Below are 15,003 nucleotides of genomic sequence, written 5' to 3'. Positions count from 1 at the left end.
CCAAAAGAAAACAACAAAAATTAAGAAGGCTATAATTACCAAGTGAGTCTTTGTTAGGACATGTTGAACTTGTCTGAGTTTCCATATCACAAGTCTCTTTAGCTTGATGATATTCTGCCAATTCTTTCAAGAAATTAATAAGAAAACCTAGAAAATACCAACATATAGTTTTCTTTCAGAACTTTCATTCAACCATTCCTCAGTTATTCAGTTACTCTTTACCCAATCTTGGCTTTATAATGTCAACATTTTTTACATTTATCTTTTAAAAATAATTTTTTTTAAATATTTATTTTTTAGTTTTTCAGCGGACACAGCATCTTTGTTTGTATGTGGTGCTGAGGATTGAACCCGGGCCGCAAGCATGCTAGGCAAGCGCACTACTGCTTGAGCCACATCCTCAGCCCTAATTTCTTTTTTTAAAATTTTTTATTTTTTTTAGTTGTTGATAGATCTTTATTTATTTATATATGGTGCTGAGAATTGAACCCAATGCCTCACATATGCCAGGCAAGTGTGCTACCTCTGAACCCCAGCCCCAGCCTCTTTAAAAATGATTGAAGAGTATGCATTTACAGACATATAACAATGAATCCCACTATTATATATAATAGTGTGCCAATATATGGGAAAAAAATTTCTAAGAAAATGTCTTTCCAAACATGATATAAAACCTAGAAGGAATAAGGAAATTTATCAATATAACCATATAAAATTTAAAAATATATATGGCATGAAATAAATTCAAAGGACAAATGTCATATTGGAAATTTCAGTGCTTATATATATTCAAAATGCATATGTCCTTTAACCTACTCATTCTACTTCCATGAATTTATACAGCTGGATTCTCTTTCACAAAGGCACAAAGGATGCACACTGATCACTTTTAATGGCAAAAAAACAAACAAAAAACCCTCATGAACTATATCTCCATCAATAGGGAGTTAAATACATTCATGAAAAATAATCAGTGTAAATATACCATGGTAGATAGTTGAAAAGACTCATGATTCTACATCCACTAAGTTACAGGTCTGTCTTTCCTGCTTGATTTTAAAATTCGACTCCTATACTTTTCGCTTCCCTTACATAGGCAGAATCACCCCAAATTTTCAACTTCTTATGAAGTGTTCATCCCAAACCCCATGTAACAATCACATATAGCTGGGCTACTTGATGTGTCACAAACCACTGCGTGTACTGGCCACATTGCCTTAGTGTGAAATCTTTAATCATGATTTCTCCTCAGAAATTCCAGGTCAGTTATTTCTTTGGAAAGAACTGCTTTTTCTTCCATAATATGTTTAGGATTTTTAAGTTTTGAAAACTTGTGATACAAAAACTTAATGACATTCACCGATGTTTGCTTAAACCCAAGGCTCCCCTTTCTAATCCACAAAACCATCTTTCTCTCAGGAAAGCTTTCTTCCACTAAAAACATACTTGACTAATCTTCAGAGATGTGCTATTCCACTGGAGTATTTCTAGTGCAGTTACCTTTCCTCAGGTTGGTGGTACTCTTCACAGGCCTCTGATAAGTCCCCCTCCTCCTCAGCCCCCTCTCAGCACACAGTGAACCTCTAAGGGTTTGCCTCTCCTACTTACTGATTCAATCATTTGCTTGTATCAGCATGGACTCACAGATATTTTATGTTATAATTCACTTTTGTTTAGATAATCCAGAATTTTATTTTGTTGCACAAATTGTTCCAGCTTTGGCCTTTGGGAACCCTTTCACTGTGGAATTTTTTAAAAAGCTCTTCCTTATAATCTGGCATTATAAGATGCTCCAGGCTCATCTTGTATATTTTCTGCTCTAGTTCTAGAATCAGCCATTTCTCCAAGGAGTCCTGATTCCTTTTACTAAGGAATGGTAAGAAAAAAAAAAAAAAAAAGGAAGAAAAGAAAAAAAAAACTTCCTCAAACAGGGCACTAATGTGCTTGCTCACTATTACTGGAGTATCTGCTTCTAGGCCCTCCCAGCTGACACAGCAAGAGAATAAAGCCATGTATGTTAAAGCATGTATAAACACATTTCTGAAAACTTCTGTATATAGCATCTGTATCTATATTAAGCTAAATATGAGTATACACTGATGTCTCCAACCACATGGATCACTCTAACCTCCCTCCTTGTTTATATCTGTGAATTCCCAAGCAGTGAGAAACCTGTTTCCCTTTCATCTACTATCCATTGTCTTGACAATTCTAACATACAGTGGTTCCAAAATTGTTAACCAGTCCCTCAATGGGAAATAACTATCACCTAGAGTAGTTAGGTCCAACTCTGTTTGCCTTTATTCTCCACTCATTTCTGAAGTTAGCCCAGTGTCCCTCACCCCAACAGTTTGATCTGTCACAGTCTGTATTCCATCCTGGGATCACCTGACCTCCTAAACTTGAATTAAGGTTCCCTTTGTTCTATAAAGTTCCATAAGTTTTTAACAAATGTACAATGTCACACATCTACCCCTGCAGTATCATACAAAACACTCTCACTATCCTAAAAAATCTCCCATGCTTCACCTATTCGATTTCCCAAAGAGATCATATTTTCCCCTCCCTCCAAATCCCTGGCAATAGCTGATCGGTTTACCATGTCTAGAATTTTGCCATTTCTAGAATGTCATATGTATATGTATACACACACACACACATACACATGCACATACATACAATCATAATATGTAGCCTTTTCAGAATGGCCTCTTCATGAACAATATGAATTTAAGATTCATTTACGTTTTTTGGGTGGTTTCATAACACAATCCTGAGAGATGACTACTAATGTTGCATTGTATGGCTGGAACAGTTTGTTTATCCAATCATCTACTGAAGGACATCTTGGTCGCTACCAATTTGTGGCAATTACAAATAAAACTGCTATAAACTTTCACATGCAGGTGTCTGTGTGGACATGAATTCTCAAATCTGCATGGAAATACCTAGGAGCACAACTACTGGATCTTAAGACTAAGATTGTGTTTAGCCTTGTAAGAAACAACCTAACTGTCTCCCAAGTGACTGTACCATTTTGAATTTCCACCAGCAACAAATGAGAGTTGTTTTTGCTTCACATCCTTGCCAGCATTTGTGTTATCAGTGTTTTGGATTTTTAGCAATTCTAATAGTTGTGTAGTTGTATTTCCTTGCTTTAATTGGCACTTCTCTAAAGACAAATGATGCTGAGCATTTTTTCATATGCTTATTTTCCATCTGTATATCTTCTTTGGTAAGATGTCTGTTCAGACCCTTTGCCCATTTTTGAATTGGGTTATCTGTCTTTAGGGTTGAGTTTAAAGAGTTCTTCACATATTTTGAATATAATTCCTTTATCAGATTTGTGTTTTGCAATTTTTTTCCCCCAGTTTGCAGCTTGGCTTTCATTCTAATAACACTGCCTATCATGTTTTTTTAATTTTAATAAAATCACATTTATTTCATGTACCATGCTTCGGGGGTAACATCTCTCACCATGAAACCCAAGTCATACAGATTCTGTTTTTGTTCAAAAGTTTTATAGTTTTGCATTTTACATTTACATCTGTGATTCTCTTGGGTTTGAGTTAGTTTTTGTTTAAGGTACAAAGTCTGTGTCTAGGTTCATTTTTGTTCATATGAATGTCGAATTATTATAGCACCATTTATTGAAAAGAATATCCTTCCTCCATGGAATCATTGTAAACATTTAGCTGACTGTATATTTATGGGTCTACTTGTGAATTACTCTTCTGCACTGATCTATGTTCTATTCTTTTGCGATAGGTAAAGATTTAACTTCCAGAAAGTAAAGGTCTAATGTCCAAATTTTCTACCCATGATTCCTAGGCATCTTTATCTTGAAAGGAAAAATTAGGGGTGGGAAATATGAGCGAGTAGACTCTAGGGGAAAACTATTATGGCCATTCAATAGATCAGCACCTACTGCATAAAGACACTTTAAAATAAGACAGGGACAGACAACAGATACAAAATATTTTCCTACCAGTTTTTTGATGTTCTTAATCTCCTAATTAGAAGCCACCAACATTTAAAATCATATTAATAGTAGCTGTTTTACAATTAGCAAAGGGTTCTATCCAAACTTTGGCATTATGATGCCTAATGTGTCTGCTACTCAGTTTTTCTGACTTCCAGAAGTTTTAGTGGGATGCTGGGTGAAGCTAGTAAGGGCTGAATAATACAAACATCTAAGTAAGTGGATTATTTGTTTAAAGATCCCTTCAAGCCCTAAATTTCATTTTTAAATAACAGTAAAGCACCAGATATTAGCTCTCTATTTTTGGCCTGTGCTATCCAATATAGTAGCAACTATTCAAGTGTGGCTAATTAAATTTAAACTAAATTAAAAAATTAGTTGTTGGGTCACACTAGCCACATTTCAAGTGCTTAACAGTCACATGAGGGTAGTGGCCACCACGTGGGACAGCACAGAGTAAGATATTTCCATGATTACTCAGAGTGACATTGTATGGTCCTGCTTTAAGAGTCCAGAACACAGGATCATTTACCATGCCGTACTTCAGCAGGGATGATTTATTTTGCAGGCAGCATCCCGTGATCCAACTTAGTTATCTTCTGCAAACATTACTCCCAAGAGGCCTGGCATTAAGTCATAGACTCAAATGTTTGCTGAATACATTCTGATTGAATGAATGAATGAATGTCCTAGTGGGGATGGCAGTAATTCTGGCAACAGACAAAAACCCAAAAGCAAACTAACACAGAAGGATCATTATATAATATCATAATCATTTAAAAAGACCAAAAGATTAACTATGGATCAAAGGTAAGTTTTCAGCTTATGTTCAAACTACAAAGCAGTTTATCAGTTTATCAGGTCTGTATAAACACTGAAGAATAAAAATAAAATACTTATTATTTGAAATGAAGCTCAAAAGTCAAAGTCAAAAGACATCAAACTAGTTTCAGTGTCATGGCTAAAATGAAAAAGGGTTAGGGTATTCAAATAAAAAAATTTCTGCTAACTTTAAGAATCAAAAATCTTATTGTTTTCAAAGGGAAGGAAAAGGTAAATACTGGAAATTATACTGACCAAATTATATCATTGTATTGTGTGCATGCACAAATATGCAACGAATTCCACCATCATGTACAACAATGCACCAATAAAAAAATGGATACAGTGACAAAAAATTAATGCATTTAATACTTTACATACATGTTAATACATTTAATACTCTATCAATTGTACTTCAGTGGAATACCTAGTATACAAAGATAGCTATCTTAAATGCTATTATTTTTTTTTTGGAGTACCCCCCTCCCTGCCAATAATGTTCCAAACAGTGGATTCTTTAAAATAGTTTTTAGATGTTAATGAACCTTTATTTTCATTTATTTATATGCGGTGCTGAAAATCGAACCCAGTGCTTCATGCTACACAAGTGCTCTACCACCAAGCTACCCCAGCCCTCAACAGTGGACATTTGTAGGGCTCTTGATTACCATCACTAGTTTACTTATTTGAGTATCTAGGAGTTCTTAAAAAGGAACTATGTGAAAAAATGACCTGCATTTTTCTGAACAATTTATGAACCATTGCTTATTTTTAAAGGCAAGATACAGTCAGCAAGGAAAATCAAATGACTTAATTCAAATTAAATTTCTTAGGGCTGGGATGTAGCTCAGCAGTACTGCCCATGCCTAGCATGCACAGGGCCCTGGGTTGATTCCTAGCACAAAACAAATAAAACAAAAAAAAAAAAATTTAAATTTCCTACTCTTCCCTCTAAAAATTAACAACTTCATACTTTTATAGGAAAAAGTACATACAAAAATGTTGTTCTTCTTTACAAAGATGAAGGTTCCTACCTTTTTGGTTTCCTTTATCAAATCTTGAGACCTGCAAAAAGAAAATATTTTACTTTTATTCAACTATCTAGTTATAATTAACAAGACAAAAAAACAGGTTATCAAAAAAAATAATAATCTTACCAGTGATTTGTAGAGACTGGACGTGGGGTTGATTTTAATGAGTTGTAATAGATCCTGCATAGTATATACCTTAAGGGGGGAAAATTAATTAGTCATATTTTTACACCAATGTTTAAGTGGCAAGTTGGGATATATTTTTGAATATAAAATTAAGAATTATGATTCAGATTAAATAAGATTATAAATATAGTAAAATGCAAAATTAAGGCTGTTTCTTATGTAAATGAACTAGATTTTTTACAGTCCTTATAACTATAAATGACTACTGTATCTAAAACGTTTTTAAAAAGATTTTGGATAACTTTATACATACATATATATATTTTAGTTCTAGTTGGACACAACATGTTTATTTTATTTATTTATATGTGGTGCTGAGGATCGAACCCAGGGCCTCACATGTGCTAAGCAAGCGGTCTACTGCTGAGCCACAACCCCAGCCCTTGGATAACTTTTTGTGGTTGTTGTTTTGGTACGGGGGATTGAACTCAGGGGCCCTCAAACACAATACCAGCTCTTTTTTTGTAATTTCATTTAAAGACAGGGTCTTGCTAAATTACTGAGGCTGGCTTTGAGCTCATGGTCCTTCTGCCTCAGTCTCCTGAGTTGCTGGAATTATAGGTGTGTACCACCACACCTGGCTGTATAATTATTCTTTTTATTTTGGGGGGAAGGAGGTACCATGGATTGAATTCAGGGGCACTGGACCACTGAGCCACATCCCCAACCCTGTTCTGTATTTTATTTAGAGACAGGGTCTCACTGAGTTGCTTAGCACCTTGCTTTTGCTGAGGCTGGTTTTGAACTCATGAAACTCCTGCCTCAGCCTCCAGAGTTGCCGGGATTACAGGCATGCACCACCATGCCCGGCTGGATAACTATACTTCATACATACTTCAACACTTTATATATATGCATGTATATATATATATGTATATATCTCCTGATAATTTTTCTCAAATGGTGTTCTTTTAAAAGAAATATCCTGAGCCGGGCAAGGTGGTATACTCCTGTAATCCCAGCGGCTCAGGAGGCTGAGGCAGGAGGATCTCGAGTTCAAAGCCAGCCTCAGCAATAGCAAGGTGCTAAGCAACTCAGTGAGCCCCTATCTTTAAATAAAATAGAAAACAGGGCTTGTGATGTGGCTCAGTGGTTGAGTGCCCCTGAGTTCAATCCTCGATACAAAAAAAAAGGACTATCCTTCATGACATTTTATATTAGCAGAAACCATTAAATGTATGAACTGGATTAATTACTGCTATAGCTGACTACATAGTAAACAAATTTGTAATGTATCATTAGGAAGCTAGAGAATGAATTAATGTTAACAGAATTAAAAATGAATTCTTAATGTTGATAAATAGAATTTAGTTGCTAATGAAGAAATATAGCATGTTTAAATTTCAGGCTTTCATTCAAATATTGACATTGTTTTTATTTCTTTAAAATTTAATAGTATTAAACTTATGGTCAAGAATAGATAAAAGAGTAAAAACACAGGGACACCATCAAGAGTGAACTCTAATGTAAAGTATGGGCTTGGAGTGATTACAAAGTGTCAGTGTCGATTCACTGACTACAGCAAAATGTACCACTGTGGTAAAACATGCTGAGAGTAGGGAAGGCTATGGGGAGGGGCCAGAGGTGTATGCAAACTCTTTCACTCAATTCTGCTGAGAATCTAAAACTGCTCTGGAAAAAAAATTTTATTTAAAAGCATGCACAAACATGGAAAGTTTGTTATATCTGCCTTTGAAATAATAAATTATGACTAATATGTTCAATAGTAATGAGGAAAAATAGTTACAATCATTAAAGTGATACAACATGTATTTCAAATGTTTCAGAATTTTACAGATTTTCTTCAGTTTTGCATTTCTCACTTCTCTTATGTAATTCTAAAGAAAAACATCTGAAGAACCTATTGCATAGTAAAAAAGAGCGCATTTTAAAGATCTATAGATTTAGTTGAACTGTATTGCCAATTACAAGTTATGTGACTGTGGGCAAATCACTTCTCCAGGGTCCAGTTGGTTATCTGTAACACATGTGACACCTGCATTGGGCCTAGCACAGTACCAAATTCACAGTAAATGTTCAACAGAAATGGCATTTATGAGTTTAATTAGACTACATTGAATATAAGATCAATCCTAGCTCCAAAACATTTAGTGATTCCACGTATCACTCTTTAACAAAAGACTAAATGAGCTACCAATCAAATTTAGTAGTCATTTATTATATAATGAATTATGTGCAAGACTGATGCGCATTCAAAGATGAACAAGAAATAGATATAAATAGTCCAGGAACACTTAGCTACTATGCGGCACTTTACAATTATCAAAGGAAGAAACTGTTAATAGAAAATTCAAAAACAAGAAAGACTTTACCTTTTCTTTTGCTAAACCACTTTCTGGAAAGAAAACAGAACATGAATATTCATAGCCACATCTCTGTAAGTGATCTGCCACTAGAGAGTTAGAGGCACCTATTAAGAGAGCACTCCCTTCCACTGAAATAGACCGAGGCTGCAGTTTTCCACTCAACACAGGATGCATCAATTTGTGAATTAGCTGGTTTCTGAGTTGTGTCTAATGAGAAAAAAAAAGGGGGAAGAGAAAAAATTTCAGTAGACTGTTTTACTAGAGAGATATATGGACATGTTGCACTTGTTGCAATTATGAAGAACAATTTTCTCACAATTTATAAATGTGGCCACAAGTTAGAAACCATTTGTCTTACCCTGTGAGACCAGCAAAAGCTTTCTTTCCCCAGCTCCCAAGTAAACTGGTGGTCAGCCAGACCACTTATAGACTCTAACTTCACTTCCCTAGAAGCCCATTTCAGCTGCTTGTGATCAGGATATCAAGGAGAAAATTCTGCCACTTCAAACCTCTGGATTGTTGGAGGCTATAAAAATAATATTGGATCAAACCAGTTTATTGGGCACATTGATCAAAGTAAAATTGTTTTTTAAAAATTTTTTTAGGGGGCTGGGGATGTGGCTCAAGTGGTAGCACGCTCACCTGGCATGCGTGCCTGGGTTTGATCCTCAGCACCACATACAAACAAAGATGTTGTGTCCACCAAAAACTAAAAAAATAAATATTAAAAAATTCTCTCTTTAAAAAAAAATTTTTTTTTTAGTTGCAGATGGATATCATGCCTTTATTTATTTATTTTTATGTGGTGCTAAGAATGGAACCCACTGCCTCACGTATGCTAGGCAAGCACTCTGCCACTGAGCTACAGCCCTAGCACCAAAATTGTTTTTTTTTTTTTAAAGGAAATACCATATGCAAGAGAAATTAAATAAACCCCAAGGCAGCTTATTAAGAATGCACTTTCCATAGAACCAAATTTCATCATAAAAATTTTCCCCTAGAGTAACATTGAACTAAAATTAGTGAAAAAGAAGATATCATTTGAAGTTATATTAGTTCTCTCTTTATCCTTTCATTTTTCTATCTCCTTTCTTGATCATCTTCCTCTTTTTCTTTCCCTCTCCCCTTATCTTCGCAACTTATAAATTGGAAGATTAAAGCCCATTAGAACACCTTACTAACATATTAACTTTGCACACACACATGCACAAAGATCCGTCCACAATACCTGAGCCTGTCCTTAGAGTTTAAGCATAGGGAAGCATCCCAGAGGTATTAGCTTATGATGTAGCTCCCACAGTACTCCAAGTTAATGTGAGTCTAGAAGGGCTGTTAGGATGACCTTGCCTCTACAACTCCATGGTGCTGTGTGGTCATTGTGAGATTTGTCCTAGAGCAAAAAGTGCCATCTTCTTTATACCATTCCATTGAGGTCATATAATGTTAGCATTAGTAGTCTGCCACTGTCCCAAGTACTTTGCATTTTGATTTGCTAAATCCTTACAGCAGCCCTAAGTGGTAGATACTTTACTCCCAACTTACAGATAGGGAAATTGAAGCACCTGACATTAATACAGAAATTAATCAAGGAAATATGAACATTAAATACAGAATTTAATCAAGGAAATCTGACTCCAAAGCTTATTTTTTTGCTACTCTGCCATACCATCTTGAATCAATGTGTTGTTTTTTCCCATTTTTTTTATTGGTGCATGATAGTTGTACATAATGGTGGGATTTATTGTTACATATTTGTATGCACACAAAATAACTTGGCCAATATCATTCCTCATTGGATCAATGTGATATAGCTTGTAAAATAAAATATTTTGAAGGAAAAAAAAAGAATGCACTTTCACAGTATTTGCACCTCAAGCAATTATGAAGGACAATTTTCTCACAATTTATAAATGCGGACATTTAGACTCAAAATGGGTAATTTTCTCAAGATCATAACACTGGCATTACTAGTCATTTGGGTTTTCAGAAAATACCCTAAATTATCAGACTAATGGAAGCTTGTTTTAATCTACTTTAAAATTTATTTTCTAAAAGTTTCTGGTATTGGGAGATTGAACCCAGAGGTGCTTTACCCCTGAGCTACATGCCCAGCACTTTTTAATTTTAAGATAGGGGCTACGTTAAGTTGCCAGGGCTGGTCTCAAACTTTTAATCTTCCTACTTCAGCCTCTTGAATTGCTGGGTTTACAATCTTGCTACAGTCACAAACAGGCTAAGTTTAAGAGTAAATTGCCTAGATTCTTAGGGTTTAGCAGGAAATATCTAATAGTTCAAATTATCTATAGAATACTAGCAAGCAACAAATGAAGTTTATGTTTTACCTATTTCTTACATCCTTTAACTACAGGAGAATAATATATAATTACCAGGATAGAACAGGACTTATTATACACCTTAAGTCCTATATTTAAAAAGACATTTATACTGAACAAAATATACATGCTCAGCCTCATTTAAGACAATTCATTACCTGAAATAACAAAGAATACAGCATACTCCACAAATAAAATTTCGAAGTAGTTTAATTACATTTATAACATACAGAGGAAGTGGTATATTTAGATCCAGCTGAATTAATAAAAATATTTAGAGTGTCTTGCATACACATACACATAGTGAAAGGAAAATAAGAACAGGAAAAAAAAATGAAATGACATTTATAGACCAATTTCCATCTTGACAGACAAAAAGCATGTCATTTAATACTTGCTAAAAGAAGTGACAACACTGGCCTGGAGTTTCTCAGCGGCCAATTCAAGAGGGAAATCTATTCAGAATTAAATTCTGCTATATCCCTAAGATAAAAAAATCGAATAGTATAAAAGGACTACTACCACAGGGCATGAGGGAAGGAAGTGGGAGAGAAGAGACACATCTCCAAAATTGACTAATCAGACCCAAAATAATGAATCAGAAGATTTGAAATGTAAGTAATTTTATAGATATGTAAGTATCTATAGATATGTAAGTAATTTGTATTTAACCATAGATACAAATTATCTTCAAATACCCAAAAGAATGATAATTAGGCCACTAAAAAACTCAGTAAATTTTTTAAAATAGAAACTCACCTATGCTAGTTATTGAACTGAGAAAGTAAACATCAGTTCAGCCTGAGAAAGTAAAAAATCTGCCCTGCCATTGATCAAGTTGAAATCATAGAAAACCAAATGGGAAACCATATTTCTCCCATGACTACACTGTAGCTATAAAGTGAATAGGCTAGCATTATCCAGACACCAAAGTCAAAGAAGAACAGCTCAAAAAGAGTAATGATTGGTTCATACCAATTATGACTGCAACAACGAAGTAAAACACTTTCGGATCTACTCCAGAGTAAGACATGGGCTGGGGATGTAGCTCAGTTGGTAGAGTGCCTGCCTCACATGCACAAGGCCCTGAGTTCAATCCCCAGCACCACCCCCCCCCCAAAAAAAAAAACCACCAAAAAATAGAATAAGACATGCTGAAGAATACAAGGGTTTTCAATATTAGAAAGTGTATTATTAATGAAGCACAACTAATTCTAGGTGAGTTAATATAGTTCACTTAATTCCAGATGGGTTAAGGAGTTAAATGTCAAAAAATAGTTTTTCTAAAATTTAAAAAGTGAAGATTCATTCTCTTAGTGGAGTACTGAGAATAAAAAGAAAATAGTTTTGACCATATAAAAACATAACAATATTCAATTTTAAAGCCAAATTAAAATTGAATACTGAGATAAATGAGAAAGGAATATGAACTGTCAATCAATGGAAAACATACAAATGGCCACAAAAGATAGACAACATTAATAGTCAAAAGTGAAATAACAAATGTGCAAACAAGGTTTTTTCCAATCTTAGACTATGAAAAAGTAGAATGACGGGGCTGGGGATGTGGCTCAAGCGGTAGCGCGCTTGCCTGGCATGCTTGCGGCCCGGGTTCCATCCTCAGCACCACATACAAAGATGTTGTGTCTGCCGAAAACTAAAAAATAAATATTAAAAAATTCTCTCTCTCTGCCTCTGTCTCTTAAAAAAAAAAAAAAAAAGAAAAGAAAAAGTAGAATGATAGCAATAGTGCTATGAAACAAATATTCTCAGACTGCTGGTGGAATATAAACGATCATAATCTTTCCAGAACAAGAAACATACATCAAGCCAGTACCAAAAAAAAAAAAAAAAAGAATCTTACAAATGCTCATGTCCTTTGACTCATTAATGAAAGTCAATCTATGCTAGGCAAAAAATAAGAGATGTAATTGACAGTTCTTTGTAAAACATTCAACAACTGGAAACTACTACACGAGTTACTCATACATCCAAAGATTAGCCTGCTGTCACTGAAAATAAGGATTTCAAGAAATTTAAGGAAATAAGGAAATGTTCATCAAATAATTTTAAAAAATAGGGCTGGGGTTGTGGCTCAGAAAAAGAGTGCTCGCCTAGCATGCATGAGGCACTGGGTTTGATCCTCAGCACCACATAAAAATAAAATAAAGGTAATTGTGTTCATCTACAACTAAAAAATGTTTTTTTAAAAAAAGATACACACACATTGTACCAAGAGGTGGTTATATTAGACGATTTTTCTCTTCTGCTTTTTTGTATTTTCCAGATGAGTGTGAAGTATCTTCATGAAGTTACATGAAGCAATGGGGAAAATGGTGGTGGTGGTGGTGGGGAATCAGGCTCAGTTTTCATTAATTTCTTGTTATTTTAAATGTAGAACATACTTCTGAAATGTGTATTATCAAAAAAACCAATGAGCCAATTCTACTCCATGATGTTAATCTAAATATATAGTGTAGTAATACATATTTGCTACCTATATTAAAGTATGTTAGAGTCCAATATGGTGGTACCCAGTAGTGGTGTGAACAGTGAGGAGTTTGTGGGGCAGAGAAAAATCAATGCCAGCCACACCTATAAACACTAGGGCCAGTTTATAATAACTGTAATGCCCATGGGCTGGGGATATAGCTCAATTGGTAAAGTGCTTGCCCATGCACAAGGCCCTGGGTTCAATCCCCAGCAACACAAAACAAACAAAAAACTGTAAGGCCCAGACCTCAGTGTAGTAAAAAACCTCTGCAAAGAGAGAGAAAGAGAAAAAAAAAAATTTGGTTGATTTCATGTTATTAAAGAAACAAAGTTGAAATGGATGTAGTCAGAATTGAATGTTGAAGAAGTGGGAAATGATAGGAGCTGGAAGGTGTTTAATGAACATTGCATTATTCACTTCAATCCTCCTATGTCATCTCATTAGAGCTAAGCACAAAAGACATCAAGGTGGGCTTCCTAGGATGATTTCTGAGCCAACAGTCCAAGACATTTTGTTTTCTGCCCCACTTAGCCAAAACTCAAATCTAATTTTGAAAATTATAAAATAATAAACTGCTGTTTTACTGATTTTGTAAAAAATAACTATCAAAATAATTTTCTGGGGCTGGAAGTGTGGCTCAGTGGTAGAGCACTTGCCTAGCTCGAATGAGGCACTGGGTTTGATCCTCAGCACCATATAAAAATAAAGGTATTGTGTCCATCTACAATTTAAAAAAAATTTTAAAAAGTATAATTGTGAGAAAAATAAATCTCTGACAAAATATATTGAAACATGAATATTTAAAAAATTTTTTATTCCTTAAGCTATTCTATCATAAGCAGTACACTTAATGTTTTCTACATAGTGTTAATGCTCCTCTTCAATCAAAACCAAAAACCACTTGTTAAGGAATCTGTAAACTACATTTATAAAACAAACCTAAATTAAAAGGTGTTCATTATATAAGTATTACTTACTTAATGTCAGTTCAATAAATCTATTATTTGAATATTCTTTTTAAGACTACTCAATATTTTCCATATAAAAATGTAACTCATTAATATAATGTGTACATCATACTACTTTAAAAGCCCAAGCTCTAGATAAATTTAAATGTGGACTGTTAACCGATTACACTTGTAAATTATGACACAGATATGCCTAAATCTGATACCTTAAGCGTGTCCAGTATACCCCGATCCTTAAACGTCTGGTACAGCTTTTTTCGCAGCTCATCTTGACTCAATACATCACACTTGGGGGACATGGTAGACTGGAAGAGAAAATTGTTATGAGTTACTTGGTGGGCAAAGGGGTCACTAATTTTTTAAAACAGACCAGCAGCCTCCCCGGAAACCCAGAGACTTCATTTCTGCCAGTACCGGGGAAGTGGCAGGTATAGCTAGCTACCTGAGCCATCATCGGGTATCTGCTTCCTCCCGAGCCCAATCGCCAGGACCCGAGTTCCAAAGTTCAGCCCAGGCTGCAGGCTCAGGACAAGAAGGAATCCCGGGATGTTTGGGGGGGAATAGGGAAAAACAAGAGAGCTGAATGTTCTGCCTAACACTCGAACTAGGAACTCAGAAGAAGATGCGTACTTCCTTTCTCCGCGGTTCTGAAGGGTGGCAGGTTCGTGACCCTAGGGCGGGGAACTGTGAAAGGCTGCTGGAGGGCGGACGCCGGGGCGGGGTGGCGGGGCAGCACCCAGAGATTTCACGGATCAGAGCCCACTTCACCCCTCCCCGAGGCCCGCCAAACTGAATCGCCTTTGTCTGGACTGTTACGGCGCACGCGTCCATCTGCGCATGCGCCCAGCGCTACCGGAAGC

At 35.5% G+C, this 15,003-nt stretch overlaps 1 protein-coding gene across 2 annotated transcripts in view; it reads right to left on the bottom strand.

Annotated features, from left to right (window-relative positions):
• The window catches only part of OFD1 (OFD1 centriole and centriolar satellite protein), a 54,875-nt gene extending 39,915 nt beyond the window's left edge, over window positions 1-14,960 (bottom strand). The window contains exons 1-6 of one of the 2 annotated variants that reach the window (XM_081277074.1): window positions 14,586-14,960; window positions 14,350-14,448; window positions 8,355-8,555; window positions 5,962-6,030; window positions 5,839-5,869; window positions 40-147 (exon numbers count right to left, since the gene is read on the bottom strand). In XM_081277074.1, coding sequence (XP_081133200.1) covers window positions 40-147; window positions 5,839-5,869; window positions 5,962-6,030; window positions 8,355-8,555; window positions 14,350-14,448; window positions 14,586-14,597 — 520 coding nt within the window. In that variant the 5' untranslated portion in view covers window positions 14,598-14,960. Of the gene's footprint in view, window positions 1-39; window positions 148-5,838; window positions 5,870-5,961; window positions 6,031-8,354; window positions 8,556-14,349; window positions 14,452-14,585 lie in introns of those variants that run through there. The other variant, XM_081277075.1, reaches the window with a different exon arrangement.
• Window positions 14,961-15,003: the final 43 nt, after the last annotated feature.

Source organism: Spermophilus citellus, assembly GCF_964194105.1.
Source record: "Spermophilus citellus genome assembly, chromosome: X".
Classification (NCBI taxonomy): domain Eukaryota; kingdom Metazoa; phylum Chordata; class Mammalia; order Rodentia; family Sciuridae; genus Spermophilus; species Spermophilus citellus.
Note: the sequence above shows the minus strand (reverse complement) of the source record. Positions and strands in the feature narration are given on the sequence as shown.